The following is a 23,512-nucleotide window of genomic DNA, read 5'->3' as shown; positions in this document are numbered from 1 at the left end:
AAGTGATTTTTATAGTTAAAATATGATTCTCTTTCTTTTACAATGAACTATAAATGAATCAATTATACTTGGAAATAGAATTTTTATTTGTACAATCCCTTTATCAACACATTCACATTATTCAAACTCTAGCCAATAGATGTTTTCAAAGAACAGAACACTAACCGATATGTTTTAAATGTCAAGGGCTGGGCTTTGAATATGGCTAGGCCATTATCTACAGAGTTAGAAACCATGGTCAAAGACCGTAATAAAACTCTAATCTCTGCTGATCACGTTCACTTATTTAATCCTCTAGTCTGATTTGCACATACAATACATTTTTAAAGAACGTTTTAGCTCGGAGCCAAGTTATATACTCATTTGTGTGCATTTGGATCAAGAGTTTTATATATTTAAGTTATCAACAATCAATTTATTGTTTCCTAAACCATTTTCAATCACTATAGCCCCTTTGGCCAATATTTGTTTTAAGTGTGAATTAAATATTATGTGAAAGAGAAAATAGTATTTGATTTTAAGGTTTGTCCTTTTAACATTTGATGATGCCCAGATATTGAGATCCTAGTATAATTTTATCAGCTGATAAGTAATTCAGGCAGCTGTTAAAGATTTTGTATATAAGAAGCAAGTACGACATTAAGCGAAATAGAAAATTTCCAGCGACACCTAATCCTACTCTTCTGAGAAGACTGTAAGTACAACATCTGCAAGAAAATTGTTTTTTAACTTAATTGCTACAATTGTAAAGGCTTTGTTATTTGTTGCATATTCATCTATATAAATGTGTGCATTTAAAATGTGTAGTTTATTCCTCCAGAATTTGACTAATATTTTTCAGAAACATGGAATTCTTAGTTACTTTAAGTTTTAAAAAAATTCAAAATACTTTATTTATTTGAGAGGCAGATAAACAATAAGAGGGAGTCCCTGTCTGGTGATTTGCTCTCCAGGTGCCTACAGTGGCTGAAGCTGGGCTAACTCTGAGGCCAAGAGTCGAGAATGTAATCTGGGTCTCCCGTGGATAACAGTGATTTAATTATTTAAGCTTTTAATGATGCATCCAGGTTCAGTATTAGCAGGAAAGTAAGGTCATAAATTGAAGGATGAAGCTCCTGGATACTGGTTTCAGCCTAACTCAGCCAGTCCTGTCCAGTTTACCACCTAGGGTGTCAACTAGCAGATAAAAATCTCTCAATTAATTAATACTTTTTTTAAAAATGTAAAAATTATAGGGAAGAGTAAAACCATTCTAGTAATTGGAGTGTGTGTAAAATCTCTAGTTACCTCAAGGACTGTATCTTGACCCACAGGATAAATTTTAAAACAGACATATTTGTTTATTCACCTGAAAGGTAGAAACAGACATACAGAGATCTTCCACATTCTGGTTCACTGCCCAAAAGCCCACAGCCAGCTGGAACTAGATCAGGCTGAAGCTAGGAGCACAAAACATATTTCAGGTGTCTCCTGTGGATGGCAGGGACCCAAACACTTAGACATCATCCGCTGTTTCCCAGGGGGCACATTATTAGAAAATTGGGAGTCAAAAGTGGAGTCGGAACTCAAATCCAGGCATTCTGATACGGCATGCTGATAACCTAAGCTGTATCTTCTTACCTGCTTGTGCCAACTGCCTGCTAAGAAGCCAATATACATTTCTTTTATGAGGTTTTATATCTAGAAGGATCACCAATTAGGCTATCTTCAATCTAAAAAAAAATCATTTATTATATAACAAGCATGTTTTTGTCACAGGCTCTACTGCTCTTGGCCGGTGTTGCTTTAAAAATAAAGAAATACATAGGTAATTTCAATATGGTAATATGTCAGCCAAAAAAAATAAATAAATTGCATAAAATCGTATTCACACATTACTCTAACTATGGTAACTTTTTGAGTAGGTAATTACAGTTCTAAATCCACATAATAACCTCAAATCAGTAAATATTTGTCAAATTGCTATTATAAACCAATTCTTAAAAATCATAGTTCTTTTTAAAAATCAATTTTTAAAAAATAGATTTAAATGCATGTTATATGAAGGACAAATCTAGAAAAGTCAAATAACCATATACCCTCACCCATTTGGGAGCTATCAAAAAGTTGGCAAAAAGTCTTAAACAGAAGGCATCATAAAAATAGGAAGTTATGTCATACAACTGGAAGACATGTTTTGCCAATTAAGATTCCTTCAATGCAGTTTGAAAATCAAGTGAGAAATGTTCTTTAACAAATAGAGACAGAGTGAAAACATATTCGATATTTAGATTTCTGCTGACATGCACACACCACAGTTTATTGCTCAATAGAATATAAGCAGGCTCAAACATGTTCTACTTTGTATGAGAGGAAAGCTTCTGCAAAATATTAGCATTGCATGAGTGAAACAGGTTAACTTTGGGGTGGCCTATTTTTTTTGTTTCAGGTCAGCCCAAAATGTGGGTGCTTTTACCAGTGGCCACATTGTTATCTGTGCTGGGAGCTACACATGGCCTCTTTGGAAAATCAGAACCTACAAGCCCTGAAGTGAATATGAATATTGTAAGTTACTGAGGAAAACAAAATCTCTTAAACTAAGAGATATTACCATGATTTAGATTTGTGATGAATTTAAACTTTTATGCGACCAATTAAAAATAATTATCAATATCCCATTACATGGATTCAAAAGGTGAACTAAAACAGAGCTCTGGGTTTTTTTCCCCTCAGAGCCAGATGATTTCCTACTGGGGATACCCAAGTGAAAAATATGATGTTGTGACTGAAGACGGATACATTCTTGAAGTCAACAGAATTCCTTATGGGAAGAAAAACTCAGGGAATAGAGGTATAAGCTTCTCTTCCTCCCTTCCCTCTCTTTCCTTTTTATTCTCTCATCTTCCTTCTTTCTAATTTCCCTCTCCTTCCTCACTGACTCCTCCATCCTTTCATTTCCCCCTTTCATTTCTTCCTAAAGATTAAGATTTGCTCATTCTATAAATCCAACAACTAAGCCATCCTTTTAGTCTTCAAAGAGAACATCATCAAGTCAGTAAGAGATATAAAACAAGAATAATGTATGATAAGCTCAATACTACAACCATACACAGTTGTACTGCTGAAGGCACCTTATCTAGTTAGGGGAAGCTATTCACAGAACGCATAACTTACCTGAATCTTGGAGTGTCAGGAGTTGGTAGCCAGAGTGCATGTTCCAATGGAACGGATAGGTGAGAACTTTGAAGCTCATTTCCTAAATAGATAAAGGATGTTTTTTATATACAACAAACATTTCTTTTTCTCATTATCGAAGAATTTTGAATTTCAAGAAAAATAAAGGCTACCCATGACTTTTCTATTCATGGCCTACTTTATTAACCTCATGCTGAAAATTTTTTGGCTATGTTTATCAATCATTCATCAAAGTACAATAACACTACATTGAATATATATAAACTACAATTTTGTAGGTTGTAGGTTTGGGTATCTGAGATAGCAATACGCTGAAAAATCATTAGCACAGTTAAGACAGTATGTGTGAAATTATTCAATTCAATCAGATATGTTTAATTCTAGTCACATGAAAGCCAGCTTCTGAGTTCATGTCAACCTTACAACAAGAAACACATTTATGAGATTTTGAACCAATTTTCTTTTGTAGGCCAGAGACCTGTTGTACTGTTGCAGCACGGCTTGCTCGCCTCAGCCTCAAACTGGATTGCCAACCTGCCCAACAACAGCTTGGCCTTTATTCTGGCAGATTCTGGCTATGATGTGTGGCTGGGGAACAGCCGAGGAAACACTTGGTCCAGAAGAAATATATACTATTCACCAGACACCGTTGAATTTTGGGCTTTCAGGTAAAGAAGGGGGTTAATTTAAAATGGGCAATTAACAAATACTGAGCTGTGAAAGCATGGTCATCCACCTTCTTCCAACCTGGTGCCATTTAACCAATCACACTCTCAGGAGAAGGAAGTCTTTGTTTTTGAGGAGGAAGGTGGGGTGGGGAGAGATAAACAAGATGAATAGAGAGAGAGAAATGCCTCCATGTGTGGGTTCACTCCCCACATGTCTGCAGCAGTAGGGGTTGGACAAGGCCAAAGCAGAGAGCCAGGAACTCAATCTGTGTTTCCCAGGAGCGTGGCAGGGGCCTAACTCCTTGCGCAATCACTGATGCCTCTCAGGATACATATTTGTAAGTGAACTAGAGGTGGAATCTGGGTTTGAACCCAGATCTTTTAATACTGGTTGTGAATATTCTACACAGCATCTTAATCTCTTGGTCAAACATCCATCCCAAGGAAGCCGTTTTTATTCCAACCCTTATTGCTGGTCACCTTGTGTCTTATTCCTGGAACTAGTGATGGGGATGCAGAACAGAAGAGAATTTGGTTGAGGAACAAAAATGTTTCAGAGTTCCAGGAGCTGAGAGGAAACTCCTGCATCCTGAGTGTAATGAAGAACGAGAGGGCCAATGTAGAGGATATGGAGGATATTTAGCCAGACCCAAATCAGGGAGTGCTCTGTGATGTTTGGAGGTAACTGTAGAAGCAATGAGAAGACACTGAAAAGTTTCAAACTGGAGAGCTGCGTAATTCATTTTCATTTAAAAAAAGCCACTCTTGCTTATTTGTGAAGAATAAGAAAAAAGAGAAAATTCGTATTAAACAGCCCTGGAATGTGGCATATAAATGCTTATTAAATGTGACATTTCATTTCAGGGATAGAAATCATTTTTACCTTTTACCTTGTTCGGATTAGATTGCGGCTGTAATGCTGAGCTTCAGAATTGATGTCAGTTGTTTATAAGAAACCATCCCAAAGAGCATTCCTCACTCACTAATGGTCCTTAAGTAGCAATGTTTAGAGAAAGTGCATCAACATTTCTACATCTCAAAGAGAGCTTTGTTTAAAATTATGTTGAATTTTTAGAACGATTTTAAGGAAATGGGTTCCATTTTACTCTGCCTTTTATTTTCTTGCAGCTTTGATGAAATGGCTAAATTCGATCTTCCAGCCACAATTGACTTCATTGTAGAGAAAACTGGACAGGAAAAGCTGTATTACGTTGGTCATTCCCAGGGCACCACCATTGGTAAGTATAGGTGATTGGGGCTCCATAGCTTAGTCACTGTGGATCACTTCCTAGTGGTTATGGCAGACATACAGGTAGACACATTGTTTTCCATTCATTCTACAAGATAATGCCTACAGCAATCCAATGACACAGGGAAAATGTGTTTGACTGGTTTTGTATTGAAGGGCAAATAATTTGTACAAGGTAATACGGGTTGTTATCAGTAACGTGGTTCAGATGTCAGCTAAAGTGTTCTTACCCCCAGGTCAGCAGCATATATTCCCTATACTAAATTTATTCTGTTTGCCCAAACACATCGATAGAGAGTCTGTGATGTGTCCAAAATATATAGCAATAAACAAAATAGATTAAAATATCCGTGTAATTTACATTCTAGTGTGACGAGTCAAAAAAAATAACAAAAATAAAGTAAAAGATATAATTAATAGGTAATGGCAATGTTATGGACAGAAAACCAACCAGAGAAGAGTAGCAGGGGGTACTCAAGCATTGATGTGATTTTAGTAAACACACTCTTCAGGCGAAGGCATGAAGTTGGTGAGGGAATGGGGCATGTATATGCCTTGCCGACTGAAGTACCAGGAGGAGAGAAGACAAAGTTTACAGTATCTGCAGCTGGAGCATACCTAGCACGCTCAAAATTCATGTGGGTGAGTCCAAGAGAGGGCAGGAGAGAGAGCATTAATTACAGAAGCTGAGGAGGGCACACGGCACAGGACTCTTTGGTACTGCAGGGCTATCCGCTTTCACAGGGTGCAGAAGGAACCCACACGAATTTAGAATGGAGGAGTTGAGTCATTTGCCATAGAATCCCCCTAGTTGCTGAATAATAAGGAAGGGAGGGGATACAGACTCTTAGAGAACTCTTCCAATAACCATGCTGAACACGATGGTGACCTGGATGAGGTAATGATGTCAGCTGTAGCTGTGGCAGTAGTGATCCATCCATGGTCAGGGTCAGGATGTTTCTTTTTCTTTTTTTAAAGATGTATGTATGTATGTACTTATTTACTTGAGATGCAGAATTACACAGGACAGAGAGAGAGAAAGAGCTCCTTCATCCACTTGGTCACCCCCTGACTCCCCACATGGCCACAGCAGCAGCAGCCATGGCTGGGCAAGGCAGCTGGGACAAGAATCAGCACTTCACAGGGATGCAAGCACCACATGCTGCTTAGTTGACCCCACTGAGTCTAAATGCCAGCCTATCTGGAAGGTTTTGTTTGTTTTTTCTTCAAGCCATTTTTGAGATTCACCGATTTGAACTACTAAGAATGAAACATCTTGTTCTATGTAGTTAGACTATAGACAGTCCAACTTATTAACATCTTGGTTCTATCCTACTCTGCTATACATCACTACCCATATAAACAATTAGTTCCAGACAAACGCTCTATGTTTACTGGGTATATATGTTTAAATTTTCTTAGTTACTAACCTATCAAATATCTGCTTTTTTAAGGTATCATGGTAAATTCTTTACATGATTTGCCACCTTAAGTTGTTTAAAAAAAAAAAAGAAAGCAAGAAACAAAGAAAGAAAACTAATGTAGTACTCATTCCTAACTCCAAAATTCAAGCAGGAAATTGAAGCTCTGTAAGATTTGATAACTAATCCAAAGTCAAAAAGTTAATAAGCAACAGAATCATAATTTAAATACAGTTTGGTTTTAATTTAAACTTCTACTTCTAAAATTTCTACTCTATATTCTATTCACATGAAGTATTAATAATCTAATTGTGATGAAATGACATGAATTTTCATTCATCACAATCTATATCTTATAATCATTATTATCCAAAATGTGACATATTTTCTAAGGTCAGAAAAAAGTCATTTTAAATAGCTTATTATAAATTTAAGTTCTGGCTGTGTACCACACAAAGAATTTATCAAAAATTAAATAAATATAATCAAGTCTGATCACTGTTACCAAAGAGAAGTCATAAATTTTCAGGTTGTGTCAAATGTCACTCTCAATAGATCCAAGATAATATCATACATGTGAAATACATGTGAAAACGCCACAATGTATGCTTTTATAATATCACACATGCAAAGAGAACAGTGCCTGCACACACATGTATGAGCTTCTTTTTTCTTTAAATGATACCTTGTTTATTTCAGGTTTCATTGCTTTTTCTACAATTCCCAAGCTGGCTGAAAGAATCAAAACTTTTTATGCACTAGCTCCAGTTGCCACTGTGAAGTACACAAAGAGCCTTATAAACAAACTTAAATATGTTTCTCCAACCATGTTCAAGGTATGTGATGCTCTTTCATTAAATATAAGACATCTAGTTTCTCATAACTTCAAATTCACAGAAGGGCAATAGAACATCTGGTAGACCATAAAAATGGTTCTGTTACCAATATATGAACTTAATAGCAATGACCTTCATTAAATCCGCTGTACCATCTGTGAGAGCCCCATTTGTTTGTTCTTGACTAGCTTTCTGCATACTAGCCATGCTTATGAATGTCTTGCTTCTTCATATTTGGCTTCATTTGCTCACATTTCATAACTGTCAGAGTTGAAATTTCACTACTGGTACAAGGGATCAGGAATAAAAACAAAGCAAAACTGTTAATTAAGCAGCTTAACCTAGGTGGGCTATAGAAACTAGAACTAGAAAAGGGGAAAATGGAAAGGGAAGGGGAGACAGAGAAAAAAGAAATGCACGTGTGCGCCAATGGCTTGAGGCGTCTCATCAAGCGCTCTCGCCTTCCCTGGAAGCTCCTTCCCCTTGCAGTGGGGATTTCATAGGACAGTGACAGGGACTCAATTCAAAACCACAAGTATTAAGTGCTTCATCCTATAGACATGCTGGCAGAAAAGTATTAATGTTTTTAAAAATGTATTTATTACTTATTTATATGAGAGATTGTGGGTGATAGAGGAGAATGCTCCCGTTAGTGGGCTCACTCTCCAAATTCCTACAGAAGCTGGATCAGTGGAAGTAGGTAACCAATCCCAGCCTCCAAGGCAGACGGCAGGAACCAAGTTCCTTAAGTCGTCACTGCTGCCTCCCAACATCTTCACTGGCAGGAATCTGGAGTCAGGAGTTGGAGAAAAGAATCAAACCACACGACGCTCCGATAGAGATTCAGGTTTCCTAACTAACTGGGCTGAACACTTGCTCCAAATACCTTTTGGTGTTTTTTTCTAATGATTAGTACACTGATTCCGATTACTGAAAGCACCATGCACAAGTGCTGATGCACGCACACGCACACGCACACACACACACACACCACTACCGTGGAGGAAAACCAGTCAGTATAAAGTACAATAATACTATTGCCTTTTTAAATTATCTATTTCTTTTCAGATTGTGATAATATATATCTGAAGCCTAAGAGACTGTACTTATAGTCAAACTTGATTTAAAACTTTTATTTGAAGACTAAAATTCTGTGATTAGTTTTGTATTTATTGGTAAATTGATCCAGTACACATTATACCCCGATTTTTGAATAGGAAATTCAGAGTGGACTAAAAAGGCAAAAAGCATTCAAACTCAAGGCAGAGACTTGGTTTGGGATTACAGACTTATATAAGTCGCATGATTCACATGATTACAGATTACATGATTTAGTTCTACTTAGTGTCAGATACTGATTGATTAATTCATGTTTCCTTATATGTGTAATGGAGATAATAAAATATCTCCTTTCCTCAAAACCATGTGTAGCAAATCTTCTTAATTTTGAAGCAACTAAATCCAGCTGCTTCCCTAGAGATTCTGCTAAAAATCCGGCTCAGACCAACATGTTCCACCCTGATCTTTTCAGAGTTCAAGATTGAAATTGCATGTCTCGTAACAGTGGCAGTCTGCCAGGTTGTTTTATCAATGCATTCCATAATGGGGATAAGAGAGGCGATAACTCTTTGTGTCATACGCTGTCTCACGATGGACAGTCCAGCTGGCAAGGTGACAGTAGTGGACAGTCCAGCTCATAGGGTGATAGTGCCCACCCAACACTGCTCTCCGCTCTGTGTGTTTCAAAAGCTCAAACTGAGATTCAATAAGAAATAGCATGTAGGAATAAGAAAATACCACTAGCCTGATCGCATCTGTAGAAGCCCATTAGAAAAATGAACGAGTCATTTCTGAAGCTTGAATTCTGCAATCTACCTAATGATGCTTGTATTTTGCAGGCTATATTTGGTGATAAAATATTCTTCCCACAAAATTTCTTTGATAAATTTCTCGCCACGCAAGTGTGTACCCGTGAGACGCTGAATGCCATTTGTAGCAACGCCTTATTTATCATTTGCGGCTTTGACAGCAAAAATTTGAACATGGTTTGTATTTGCATTTCTGAATATTCTGAACAGCTGTTGATTGAAATAATACTTTATAAAATAGCAATCATGTGTGAAAGTAATATTTTATGACATCTAGGAGTAGCTTTGGAACTGTCTATGATACCTGAACGAGTGTGAGAGAAATCCTGCCACGGCTCTCAATTTTGTTCTTCATCTACCTCCCTTCACCTCCATTGTCCCTGAGATAAATTAAGAGCAGATAGAAAAAAACAAAGCAGACTCATGATTTCCTTGTGAGCTGTTAATTAACTGATGTGACTTTTAAATTCTATGAAGGAAAGGATGCAACATGTATTTGATCTTTTTCTGTGAAAAAAATTAAAGTCTAGGCATTGAACAAATAGTCTTTATTTGAAATGCTGATTGTCTTTCCCATAAATTTCAAAAAGCACATTTCAGAGAAACTGCTTTTCTAAAACCTTATCCAATTATTTTTAATTTAAATTTTCAGTCACTTAGCATTGAGTTGAGGTTTTTACATAGTTAAGGTCAGCCGAAATTCAAACTATACGTTTGTAAATTACTTAAAACTTTTGATCTTAGTTTCCTCATCCACAAAAATATTTGGTTTATTGTGAAAGTCAAGTGAGGCAATATATGTAAAGCATGTAGAATAAAAGTTACTATTATATATTTTCAACTGTCCCTATTCAACAAGTCAGTTTAATTATATGCTCTTGAATACCTTAGAAAATCAAGTTCATTGGAAAGAAGGTATAGATCCACAAACTCCTGGTTTCAGTTTTTTTCCTCAATAGTAACTATCTCTGAATATTTTATGAAAGAAGAAACTCTTTGGTTCCCACTTTAAAAAAAAAAAGTAAATTGGAGGCACAAGGAACACAGGGAATTAGAGATGTTTTCTGCATGAAAATCCTGTGGAGAGTGGCTCCAATTCCCTACGAAAAGAACTGATGTGTTGCTTTGTCCATGGTCATTCCTGCAGGGGCACTGAAGCCCACCAAGAATCAGCCTGTGTAATCCAAAAAGGGTGCTTACGTTTACCACTTGGGATCTAAGCAAGGTGGATTAAGGCCCTTGACAGGAGTACATAATTGAAAATATATGGTCATTTATATATATATAAATTTCTGCCTATTAAATTTCTGTGACTTTGCAATGTGTGAATTTACCATACTATTGTGCTAAGTACAGAAGACTAACATTTTGAGAATTTCAGAGACTTACTGTCTCTGCTCTCTTCAATGTGGGACACTGGGCTTCTCCAGCCTACCTTGAGCTCTACTTTCCATTTTAATAAAATAGAGATGAGTTCTCATTGGGTGGCTAAAAATGAAGATGACAGATACAGCTGCACATTGGAAATATTACAGTGCAATACAGCTATATTGCTCATATCCTTCCCCTAAATCTGGATCAGCATTTTTTGAGAAGCTAAGTACGTGCATGTGTTTGTGTGTGGCTTCCAGAGTCGCTTGGACGTGTACGTAGCACACAATCCAGCGGGAACGTCTGTGCAGAACATGCTCCACTGGACCCAGGTACCGTTTCTGAATCCTATTAAACCTGTTTCTGAGAGCTAAGCACTTTGCATTTGTCTAAAGCATGTTCTTAAAATGCTCTATCAAATACTCCCGGCAGGTAATGACTTTGGCATAAGACTACTACATAAAAAAACAATCAATTCATGTAAATGTTATGGAAATCAGTGCTTTGATAGAAAAGGAATGGATGATTTTTATGATCTGGTATGGAAGAAAAACTGTTTAAGTCAAAGCTGTATCTAAATGTGCATAAATGCTTTATTCTAAAAGCTTAATAAAAACATTTTTAATGGGAAAAATATTTTCCAATAATTACTTAAATTAAAAACAAACTACATGGGAATGTTTGGTTTTCTTTTTCATCTTATAAGGAGAATTTTAACCTATTTGTGTGGTTTTGTTTGTTGTTGTTTTTGCATTAGGCTGTTAAATCTGGGAATTTTCAAGCTTTTGACTGGGGAAACCCAGTCCTGAACATAGAACACTTCAATCAGGTAGGCACATAAAGTTGACATTAGATTTGAAAAACAAAAAGTTAAATGTGACAATGATGATATCTATATATGGGTTTTGTAAAGAAATGTTAAAGACTCCTTTTCTCACAGGACCCAAGCTATGCTGCTGATTCAAGCTGCCTTTCAAAAACTCTTCCTGTGTGAGAAGTTATCACCAACCTATTGCCAATACACAGAGCACCCCAGTCCCCCAGAACACTATTCCCTCCTTTATGAAGTGCCATTAATTGAAATAGCAAACTGGTCATTTGAACTGTTCATGAGATGGGGCTGAAATCTCTGGTCTTCCTAAACACCACGCTTCACTAATGATAGCCAGGGGAGTGGTTTTCCTGGGACACATTACTGTATTTCTTTTAATAAGAAAAGACCATGGGTTTGCATTACAGACAGGCTGGAAATATTTTGCAGCAGACAGATGCCTTGTGGAAAAATAGGTGAACATATTAAGCAATCCTTATACTTGCAGCACAAAATGCTTAAGCAATGTAGCTCATCCTGTTGGCTGCCACTATGAATTTGGGCAATACTCTATTCATCTCTCTACCAAACTCAAGAAACTGCGTAAACTTTCACCTTTTAAGAGACTAAATTCAGACCAAAGAAGGATCCTAGTGACATTACTTTTAAATAATATCTTCTCCCTTTTCACCCACCACTAATTTAATTCTTTTTCTCCAAGTAATGCTTGAAAAACTCAATAAACTTTCATCCTTTTTATGACTCATAAGTTGGAAGGAATTTGTCTTCATAACAACATCCTTTGTGTAGAGATCTTATTTCTCTTTTATAATACCTTAATGATGTCTTTAAAGGATTTTCAGAACACTATGTGACCAAATTTCTTTTGAAAATACCGTCTCCAATCCTTCTCAATTCCTTGCCCAAAAAGCTTCCTTTCAGTCTCCCTCTAACTGGGAGCATTAGCTTTGACACTCAGGTGAGACCCTGGAAGACCCAACCACCAAGTTTCCTTTGTATGAGGAAAGGGAACAGGAAGTGCTAAAACATTAAAAAAAATATATGTGACAGAAAATGTTTTGCTATGGCAAACTAACTATTACATGGAAGTACAAAATAGAAGCTTAGTATGTGGGATTAATATTCTTGAAAGTCTAATCTTAAAAAAATTCTAACAACATTATCTGGATGGTAAGACCATTAGAAGTGATTTTCTCCTTCCTTGTTTATAAATCTCCTTAAATCCGTGTGTTAATGGTGCTTCTCTAGAAAGAGGAATAATGGGTTTATGATAAGATTCCTAATCATAGAAACAACATTTAGCAACATCAGACAAGCTTTCAACAAATATCGCTCAACAATTAAACTGACCGACCTATCTTCTGATTTTACTAGTAAGTTTATTTTAAGTCAAAGCCAAAATAAACAATTCACTACTTTTTGAGTTCACATTTCAGAATGTTTGGGTAGAAAAATAAAACTTATCACAGCTTTAAACTAATCAAATCCACTTTCTGGAGCTTGAATTGAAATTCCAATTTTTAGCTTACAAGAATTGCTATCTAAAGCTTTGCTGTTCATAGGGTGGTTTGGGACATGACATCAACAACCAAAAATATCACTTACAAATGCAGAATAGCCAGGTACTACCCCAATGTATTGAATCCTTATTTTGTTTGAATCACATCCTCAGGTGATTGGGTAGGCCTATTAAAATTGAGAAACATCAGTCTAAAACATATTGCATCCACCTTCCTGTGTGGACAAAAGTGGCTTTCTCTGGACAGTGTTAGAATCTGCTCACCAAACTAAGTTAGGAAACATTATGCCTTCTATCAAAGAATAACTACTACTAGCATGGCTACTGAAATTCACATTTTTTTTCATATTTTTTAGCCCACACCTCCCTACTACAACGTGACAGCCATGAACGTGCCAACTGCAGTGTGGAGTGGCGGCCAAGACTTGTTGGCTGATCCTGAAGACGTTGACCTTTTGCTTCCGAAACTCTCTAATCTCATTTACCACAAGGAGATCCTTCCTTATAACCACTTGGATTTTATCTGGGCAATGAACGCTCCTCAAGAAGTCTACAATGAAATGATTTCTATGATGGATAAAGATAATAAGTAGTCCCGGATTTAAAGAATCATCCACTTATTTTCCTGAAATTCTTCTCTCCTACACAGTGATCTGTAATGCGTTACATCTTTCGCTTCTGTCTGTAATTCTGACTTTAGAAATATATTGCATGAACAAAACTCTGGTCATTTTCATTTTTTTTTTCCGACATAAGGAACTTTGATTTCTTTTAGTTGGAAAGTTATCTAGAAACACCAGAAAGAACTTATTCCTAGGGAGGTGAAACTTGTCTTGCAAGCACTATATTCCATTTCCAGTCTGGGATTGAATATTAACTCCACCTAGGCATGCTTCATTCTGAGTAAATGACTTTCTATTGGCAGAACACTCAGTCTCTCCATCAGTACAGTGATGTTATTATTTGCTCTTTGTATGGCTAACCCCAGGGGGAAAAAAAGGCCAACTGGGATTTAACCTGAAATGAGGTCATCTCACTTTCACTTCCCAAGGAAAGGAAAACCAGGGTAGGCTGGGAAGCCACGTAACCTCCAGCTGGATTCAGCAAGTTGGGTCATAAAGCATGTACCTACTGTAACTGCCCGGCTCTGCCCTCTCAGCTCTTTGGACCTTGACCACAAAACACGAAACGCAAGTAAACTACTCTGCAATTAGTGCCACCTCGCTGACAACCACAGGATCCAGAGCCATTCCCACTAACTTCTCAAACCGGTGCCCATATGGGATCCTGATGTTTTAGGTGACAGCTTTATGCACAGTGCCACGGATATGACTCCATCTTTTTTTTTAACTTATTAGAATAGTCAGGAGTAAACCTGTTCTCTACCCTGGAGAAGGATCCCAAGGCTGCTTTCTGAATAAGCATTCATGGAACGTTAATGAAAAACAAAAACTGATCTGAGAAGCGAAGCAGCTCCCTGGTAGATAGCCTGTTGACATCATCTTACTGTGCCTCAGGATCACCAGAAAGGTGGGTTCTAACAGACTGCTGAAGGCAGTACTCAGTGTTGCTGATTCAGCAGGTCAGGTGTGAGTCTGAATTGGCTTTTGAATAACTTCCTAGTTTTTGAATAATAACCCATGTTGTTAGTTTGGAATCCCTACTTGGAGAGTCATAATGTTGAGTCAACTAAACAGACTGTGTTCCTTGGCACAATGACTTGCTTTCATTTGGTCAAGCCTCACAATCAGAAACTTACAATTCCAAATTATAAGTAGCTCCAATATCTCTTAATAGAGACAATCCTCACATATTACAATGTGGCCGATTTTATCTATAGTCCTTTGTACCCTACCTTTGATATTATCTTAATAATCATAACAGAAGTTTCACAGATAATACTGCTGTTAATGACATTTTAGTTCACAGCTAAAGGATGCACTGATTGGAGTTCAGACGCCAGGCACTGTATAAAGATTGTGTACAAATGTCTATCTACCCATCTATCATCTATTATCATTTATATTTTTCACTGATTAAAACTTTCCTCTGGTTAAATCAGTTGTAATAATCTTTCAAAATCAAACCTGAGTCTCAAATGACCAGACAATATTTAGATATTTCAGATTACCAAAACACCTAGAAATTTTTGCCACTAACAAGGAAATATGCTTTATGGTTATATTACAATTGGCACAAATCCTGCAGTGTTGTGGTCTTACAGTTCTAATATTGGACTCTTATGAAGCAAATTCAATAAGCTTTCAGAGAAGAATATGTAACAAATAATGCTTTGGGGTGGAGGGAGTTCTGTTATTTAAAATAACCTCACAATCATTTCATTTTAAGCATTTCTTAGAAACTATGGCAGTACCCAGACCTGCCACAAGAGGGCAGGTTAGATTTGGAGACTGCTCGTGTTTTTCTTCCAACCAGGGGCACTTAGCTAAAAATCAATGCACGTCTTTGTTCACGAAGTAGGTTAGTCACTGAACTTAAAAAATGAAAGAAAAAAAAGACTAAAAATGAAAAACACCAAGAATTAGGTCTTAGAGAACTTTATATACGGAAGGAGGGGAAAACTAGCACTTTGCTTATGATTTGGTGGGATGACAGCCTGAAAAAATAATGCAAAATTAGCAGTATTGTATGGATTTTACCAAGTTGAGAAACTATGAATATGTATTTACAGTTTCATGGAAAATAGTGCGACCAGGATTTCACTGACTCCAATCTGTAAATGGGCCAATATTTCAAGTCACCAAATTAATAACCCATAAATGATCGGAAGCTATACTGTACGTTGCTTACTTTAGCTACAACCCTTACATCCTTGTTTCCAAAAGCAGGTGACTGTGATCTACTTTTGTCACATCATGTTTCTGGAGCAGGTATTTGGCTGAGCAGTGAAGACAGCCACATCCCGTATCACAGTGTTGGTTTGCATGCTGTTGACACTTCTGAGTCCAGCTTCCTGCTTTGCCCAGCCTGGGAGGTGGCAGGCAGTGACTCAGCTGGGTTCCTGCCAGCCAGGTGGGAGAACGGATTGAGTTCCAAGTTCTATTTGGCCCTACCCTGGCATGTGTGGGCATTTGGGAAGTGAACTAGCTAATGAGATATTTCTGTATCTCTCTGACTTCCAAATTGAAAAAAAAAAAAACAAACACTGTTAAATTGCACTGAAATAAAGTTATTGGGTTTGATTTTGTTCCATAAAATCATGTTATTGTTTTTTATTACCTCCCAGACTTTTTCATAGAGTTATTTGCTTTCTAAAATAAAACTCAAGTTTTTCCTTCATAAAGAAAAAGAAAAATTACCCCTGTTAATCAATCATTACTGTATCTACTATGTGTGCAAAACTGTTAAAATCTTCAGGAATACACAGACCTAAACATCTGACCTTTGCCTTTGTGTAGAAAGTGGCACTTAAGCTAAGGTTAATTGAGCCAAACTCAAAATGAAGAAAATACACACTAACCTTATTTATACCACTGACCTTATTAACAGTGTGTCCTTCTACAGTAGAAATAGGATTGCTAAGGTAGGGTGTTGAGGAAGCAATGGCCCTTCATTGTTTGTGCACATTAATAGTATTTCTATCCTCACTAATCAGGTGTAGGTGGATGTTGGTAAAGGATGTACAAGCAGATTGTTATCTTCAGGTTGGGAGAGGGGCTCTACTACCTCATCTGTCCCTAGAGACTGCATCGATAGTACTCTGTTGGAGTGTCTCTTATTTTTGTAAATCCAGCAGTGGCTACACATAATAGTATATTGGCTCAATTGTCATTTGCAACATATTTTCCAAAGAAAACAATGCGTTATATCAGAGCGTCTTGGATTTCAACATGCATGACCATCTCCCAGAAAGCCTGGTAAAACAGAGACTCAAGTCCACAGATGCTGATTCAGTATGTTCATAGGGAGACCCAAGGAATCACACTTTAACAAGATTCTAAGGACACTTGTCTTCTTTAGCTTGGACACCACAAACTGGCAGGCGTTGCTATATTTGATGGCTGAATTCCTGTGTCATCTCACCCGAGTCTGTTTAAGTCATAATATAGTGCTATGTAATAGTAATACAGCCTAAATCTGCACGTAAATCTCTAACAAAATCTCAGGAACATATTCCTTCTGGTCGCAGTCCGGAAGTTACTATGAGTATCAGCCAAAACACACACGCCGATCCACTGTAATGTGAAGCACTTCCTCCCTACCATGCAACTTAGGCAACCATCAAGGGAGTAATGGAGGTTGCTGACAGTGCAGATTACTGTGACCTGTATAAAAAGATAGAGAGATTTGTGGTAATAGGAAAGGAGTAAGAAGTGCAATTTGGGTGGAAAAGGTTGCCTTACTAAAGGAACGGTTAGGAAAAGGAAAGGCTGTAAGATGAGGGCTTCTTTTGGTGAGTATTCTCATTAGCTCCCACGGGAACCAAACAGTGAGGAAACAGTCATCAATATTAATGACTTGGGCAAGGGAGTTGATACATAAGCAAGGAGAAATACAGGACTTAAGATGTTGGCTGCCCAGAGTGCCTCTTCTCCTAAATCTTATCAATTCATACGGACAACATCTTTTCCAATCAGGGTGACGTGTAACATAGATGCTGCCCAAAGAGGAAAGAGAACTGACATTTATTCTACATCAACTAGACATCAAGCCCTGCACCAGGCACATCTTGCTTATTTGTTTTTTTTTTTGCTTTATTTTATAATTGAGAACTAGTTGTAGAAGGAACAAGACCAAAGCTCTCAATCCCACTCAAATTAGTGGTGTTAAATGAATTATTCACCTCACTCAGCACAATTTGTAAATAAAGGTATTGGTTTGCACTTTCCAGCATTGTGGTGGAGGAGGAAAATAAACAGGCCAAAAACTTCACTCAAGAGTCTGACCCTAATATTTAAAAATGGTGCTACATCATTATAATCACCATAACTGGCCTTATTATGAAAAAACAAAAAAACAAAAAAAACACCAAATGATCCTGAAAGAGCTCAACCACTTTGTAAGAGGCAGAGGCAGAATTCAAATCAAGTCATCTGTTTTCAAATCCTGTTGCCTCCACTCTAGCCTTGCTACTCAAAGTCTGGCCCAAGTTCCAGAACGTTCCTATCACCTAATAGCTCGTAAAAGAAATAAACAAGAGAGTTTCCAACTCCACCCAAAGTAAGAGCCTGCACTGTAGCAAAACCAATTGAATCAAAATGTACAATCTTTTAACAAGGTCCCAGGTGATTGGCTTTTTTTTCCCATTGTTGGTAAGTGTTAGAACACTTGATGCTAAAAGTTAATCACATGCCTCCTAGCTATGTCTGGACTCAAAGTTCATCCAGGATAAAATTGTTGTGGTGGCTCACAGCTGGATCACCACTGTATGGAAAAATGACTCACACGTAGTGGAAGCTCATTATCTACTGATTAAATACATCTAAGGCAAAAAATGGGAGGTTTTTTTTTTTTTTACAAAAAACCATATTTTTAGTACTACAGAATGAAGCAGACCTGTTGTAAGGATGCTCCTTGGCCTACAGTGAAGACCTTGCTTGCAAGACTTGTCTTCCACATCAGAGCTCGGGCTCCTGTTCTGACTCCTCTTGACCGCAGCCTCCTGCTAACATGTATCATGGCAAGCAGCATATGATGGCTTTCGTCATGATATCCTTGTCATTCTCTTATTAAGATAAAACATTGAGATCTTCCAGCTCACGGCTTCTGCTTGTCCCAGCTCAAGTTTTTACAGGATTTTGAGAGTGTACTTGGGAATAGGAGCTCTCTCTCTCTCTTTTCCTGTACCTTCTAATATATAATATTCAAATCTAATTTGTTTAAAAAATAGCACTACTTTGCAGGTATAATTCATCAACAGTCAAAGTTCAGTTAAGAATGGGGCTCCCTGTTCTATGTAGCCCAAATGAGAAGATGAGAAGGAAGGAACTGGTTATTCTTGCTGCCCTCAAGAGGTACTTTTGTGCATGCTAAGTTGCTCATAAGTTCCGATGCCCCGAGTCATCAGCTCACTGCTGTATTTAAGGCACACATTTTAGAATACTTGGTTTTTATTACCAACACCCAGTTTCTCTGTTGACAAAGATATTCTCATAGCTTATACATTGCAATCACCTTACAAATGAAAATCTCAGTCAAGAAAATGCCTAAATTCACTTATGTTACTGAATGTATTCCAATGAAGCTTTCACAATTTTACAGGCACAATTTGATTTACATGCACTTATATACACAGAGTATTCTTCATGACTTGTGGTTTAAACAGTAACATAGTAACGTGAACATGGTACAAGAAGTGAGTTCTAACCTAAGTTCTGCTGTAAACTTCCCATTAATTTCAACTATTTTTTAAAGATATATTTATTTCTTTGAAAGAGTTATAGAGAAAGAGACAATGATGGTGGGAGGGAGGAAGGGGGGAAAGAGAGAGAGAGAGAACTCTTTTATCAGATTGCTTAGTATCCAGATGGCTGAAATGGCTGCCTCTGGGAGTCAGGAACCAAGAGTTTCAGCTGATCTCCCACTTGGGTAGTAGGAGCCATCTGTTGCTGCTTTTTCCACATCATTAGCAGGCAGCTGGATAAGAAATGGAGCAAAGCCAACCCTAATTCTTACTTCTCAAAGTAAAAGCACCACCATGCTCCTAAATCTGTAACTTGAAGTAATACAGATTTTGGATGTCTTTACATAAATAAGTTTTTAAAACATCAAATAAATTAATTGCTTTTGAAGCTCCCTGCATTTGTAAAAACACAGAAATATTTAAATTCTTGCATTCCTTCATCTATTAATGATTCATTATCATGAATTCTGCCTTTGGTCTCACATTTAGAGTCCTAGCTCATTAAAATGTATTTTTTTCTTTTTTTTTACTTTTTAAAAATTATATTGTTGACAATCTTTACATAGTTAATTACGGTAAAAAAAAAGGTTCAGGGGCCATAGCGAAGTGGGTAAGAATATTATGTCCATAGTGTTTCCTTCATGTATCTGAGGTAAAGGGGGATATTGAGGGAGAAGCCCCACCCAGTTTCCCACCCACCCCAAGTCCCAGATGTGGGGCATGCTCTGAGATACTTGCTCAAGTGGTTTTAATAGTTCTCCAGTTATTTTATTTTATTTTCTATTGAAAATTCAGATATACAGAGAGAAGAAGAGACAGAGAGGAAGATCTTCCATCCGTTGATTCACTCCCTAAGCAGCTGCAATGCCTGGAGCTGAGCTGATCAACAGCCAGGAGCCCAGAACCTCTTTCGGATCTCCCATGTGGATGCAGGGTCCCAAGGCTTTGGGCCGTCCTCTACTGCTTTCCTAAGTTACAAGCAGGAAACTGGATGGGAAGCAGGCCTGCCGGGATTAGAACCTGCACCCATGTGGGATCCCGGGGCATGCAAGGTAAGGACTTTAGCTGCTAGGCTATCACACAGGGTCTGCTCATTGATATGTTTTTAAATTTTTTTTAATTTACCCACTTTAAAAAATTTTTATGTTGATTCACTTGATATTTGAATGTTTAAGTCTCTGGGAATTTCTTTAAATATTTAAAATATGGTATAGCTTAATCAGTTCCAAATGTTTAACTAATCTTTATAATACCAGATGGGAAGTAATCCATTCTTTTTGAACAAATCTTAGTCAAGACTTTATTATATTAAGTCACAGTTTTAAAGTACGTTTTTATTCTAAAAGCCTGCTGCATCATTCTACCTTTGCATAGGCAGAATGCACCCTGCTTTCTAATGCTTTATGTAGTATTAATATGTAAATATTAATGTATAAATATTTACATGTAAGGCGGGCTTGTAACTATCTTTCGCATTTGAAAAAAACTTTTAATATCATTCTTATCAGAAGCATTAGGAAAATGTCATTTGTTTTATGCTCTGCATTTGTGTAGCAAAGGAATTCTCTTCCCTGATAGTCTGATAAAATTCTAAATTTATAAGTTCTTCAGGTCTGATGCTTTCCTCATGAAGAAATCTTTTATTGCCCTCCACATTCCTTCTAAGATCAGCTCAGGTGTTCTATCACTTCTGGAGTTTAGGTTGATCATTTACATTCCACAATGAAGTTTTTCATTTCATCCAGAAATCTCTGTAAAACTAATGTGCATCAATAATATAAGAGCACAGCATTTAGGGTTTCCTATGAGTGCACTGCTAAATTATCCTTTTATAAAAGTATTGTTCTAATTATACACTTTGTGATCACACTGTGTCTTACAGCATTATTTTACTTTGTGTTTAAATTTTCTCTACACAGAATTTTCCGATTTTCTTGCACATTGCTTTTTCCCTGTTTATTTTATCTAAAACTTTATTTTTTTTAAAGGCAGAGTGACAAGGTGGGGAGAGAGGAAGAGAGAAATAGAGAGAGATCCTTCTGCTGGCTTAGTCTTTAAATACCTACAACTTAAAGATACTTAAAGAAGTTTAAGTTAGGGGGCCATTGCCATGGCTCCCTTCGCTCACAAGTACAGGCATCCCATATGGACAGGTGTTCAAGTCCCAGCTGCTCCACTTCCCACCCATCTTTCACCCACATGGGAAACTCGGAAGAAGCTTCTGCTCCCGGTGTCAGATGGTTCATCAGATAGCTGACTGACCCAGCGGATGGCAGATCTCTCTGCTTCCCTCTGTAAATCTTTCAAATAAAAATAAGTAAATTTAAAAAAAAAATGCTTAAATCAACCTCATACCACTAAGTTCTAGCTGTCTCGCAGCAAGTTTTCACAGAAGTGAGTTTGCAGTCATTTCTCTTCTATGATCTGAGTGTGTACAGATCATCTAAACCAATGTCGCAAGTTCAACAGTTCATTCAGGGATATTCTCCTTCAGAGGACTTGTATACGTGGAAAACTGAAACTTAAGAATCACTTTAAAAGTCTGGCTTCAATCTGTCAAATTAGATCTACAACTTTGTTATTTTTCATTAGGATTCTTTATTACAGATAGAAATGTATTCAGTTCCAAGATTCCTCATGATTTTTCTAATATCAAACCTGCACTGATTGCAGATGTAGAAGTTGACTGTGTGTGGGAGACAGAGAGAGAGATTGGAGAACTATAAAGAGCCTGGATCGTCATCTTTAGTTATCTGGTGGATTTGTAGGAGACAGTTTGTGTAGAAAAGGTGTGACTGAATACAATATTTCCTACATTTCCTGATGTTTTAAAACTCAGTTTACAAAACAAGATAGAAGAAACAAAGAAAGGTCAAAACAGTACCTGGGAAAGTGATAGCTGGAATTGAGTGGGGGCCTAGAAACTTTTTTTTTAACTTACATGACTGGGTTCACATTTGTATTTTCTGGAGGGAGCGTCTATATTCTGCTGAAAAGCTTCCATTCTCTCTGACCTCGAGGCACAGAACTCAAGGGCTGACTTGGCAGGAGCAGGACTATAGGTTCCATTAACACTGTCTTTCCCGTCATTGGGTGAGAACTCGCCTAACAAGACTGCCCCCACGGCACTTGCCATATTTGAAGCCATGATTAATTGGCCTCCAGTTGGGAAACTCTTGATTGCGACATCTTCTGAGCTGTTTAAAACAGAGCATGTTCCACTGACAGCTGTCTCTGGAAGAGCTTGGACTCAAGCTGAAGCTACAAGGTCTTGAAGACAATCTCTGAGAAACTTAAGAGATCCGGTAATAGCTACTGTTCTAATGTCAGTGAGGCATGGGAAATCTTTGGTGAATACTGGGGAGGGGTATTGCGTTTTTACTCTACCACATGAAGCGAGAGCTAGCAGGAGTACAATGTGACTACCCCAAGTGGTAAAGTTATATTAGAGTTTTCTAGGTATGTTAGGGTGGGTCTTCCCTTTTGGAAAACTGTAGCATTTAGAAAACCGACTGAGTATCTGAACCTCTATGAGAGCAGGTGTCACAATTCTAGCCTAGGAGGATCTAGCAATAGATGTTTTTATGGACCTTTGTTTTCAGTTGTACCTGTAGGAGTTTGAGAAATAAGTTCAGATTCATGTTTTTTAAATTTATTAGCTTTTTAAGAAAGCTTGTTATTGTCTTATTCCAACAGCCTAGAGCACAATATTCTTTCTTAGTACCAGAAAAGTCTGTAGGGTAGTGTGAATTAAATGACTGGTGAGCTGGTGACCTCTGTTTTTGGAAATTATGAGTGAGCATCTTTCTGATATTTTCTGAGAGACACACAATTATCTATAATGAAAAGATCAAGTGAGTGAGGAACGAAAAAAATGTTTCACGTGGATGAGGATGATTTTGTCAGTAACATGCTCCTCTATGTCTCTAAATTGCAGTCCTGTATCTAAAGGTAGGAAATAGGGATGAGCTAAATTTATGGAGTAAAATTCCCATAGACAAAGAGAAGATTTCCTCATTAATTTCATATATCAAGTAGTTGTTGTTGTTGTTGTTTGTTTTTATAAAACAATTCCTTGTTTTCTACTTGTACAAAGAAGCAACTTTCTCCAGACTTTCTTTATGTTTAAAAAAAGACTAATAGTTTTAGCAATGCTTAACGCTTCAGGCTGGAAATATATGGAACAACATTTCAAGATTGCAATATAGGA

At 37.3% G+C, this 23,512-nt stretch overlaps 2 protein-coding genes across 3 annotated transcripts in view; both read left to right on the top strand.

Moving 5' to 3' along the window:
- Nucleotides 1-2,436: 2,436 nt before the first annotated feature.
- On the top strand, nt 2,437-13,531 carry LIPF (lipase F, gastric type). 2 transcript variants are annotated; one of them, XM_036495775.2, is made up of 9 exons: nt 2,437-2,544; nt 2,713-2,830; nt 3,743-3,842; nt 4,971-5,080; nt 7,212-7,348; nt 9,247-9,393; nt 10,848-10,919; nt 11,345-11,416; nt 13,295-13,531. In XM_036495775.2, exons 1-9 carry the CDS (start codon nt 2,440-2,442, stop codon nt 13,529-13,531), a joined length of 1,098 nt encoding a protein of 365 aa, XP_036351668.1. In that variant the 5' UTR covers nt 2,437-2,439. The 2 variants fall into 2 exon arrangements, with proteins under 2 accessions (XP_036351668.1, XP_004583436.1); XM_004583379.2 differs by having other exon boundaries at nt 3,644-3,842.
- Nucleotides 13,532-22,492: 8,961 nt separating this feature from the next.
- LIPK (lipase family member K) overlaps nt 22,493-23,512 on the top strand; it is a 38,741-nt gene continuing 37,721 nt past the window's right edge. Inside the window, exon 1 of the mRNA XM_004583568.2 lies at nt 22,493-22,607. The gene's annotated coding sequence lies outside the window, so the exon portion shown is untranslated. The remainder of the gene's footprint in view (nt 22,608-23,512) is intronic.

The sequence above is a fragment of the Ochotona princeps genome, chromosome 13, assembly GCF_030435755.1.
Source record: "Ochotona princeps isolate mOchPri1 chromosome 13, mOchPri1.hap1, whole genome shotgun sequence".
NCBI classification, from domain to species: Eukaryota; Metazoa; Chordata; class Mammalia; order Lagomorpha; family Ochotonidae; genus Ochotona; species Ochotona princeps.
The sequence above is the reverse complement of the archived record's forward strand: the minus strand, read 5'-3'. Positions and strand labels throughout refer to the sequence as shown.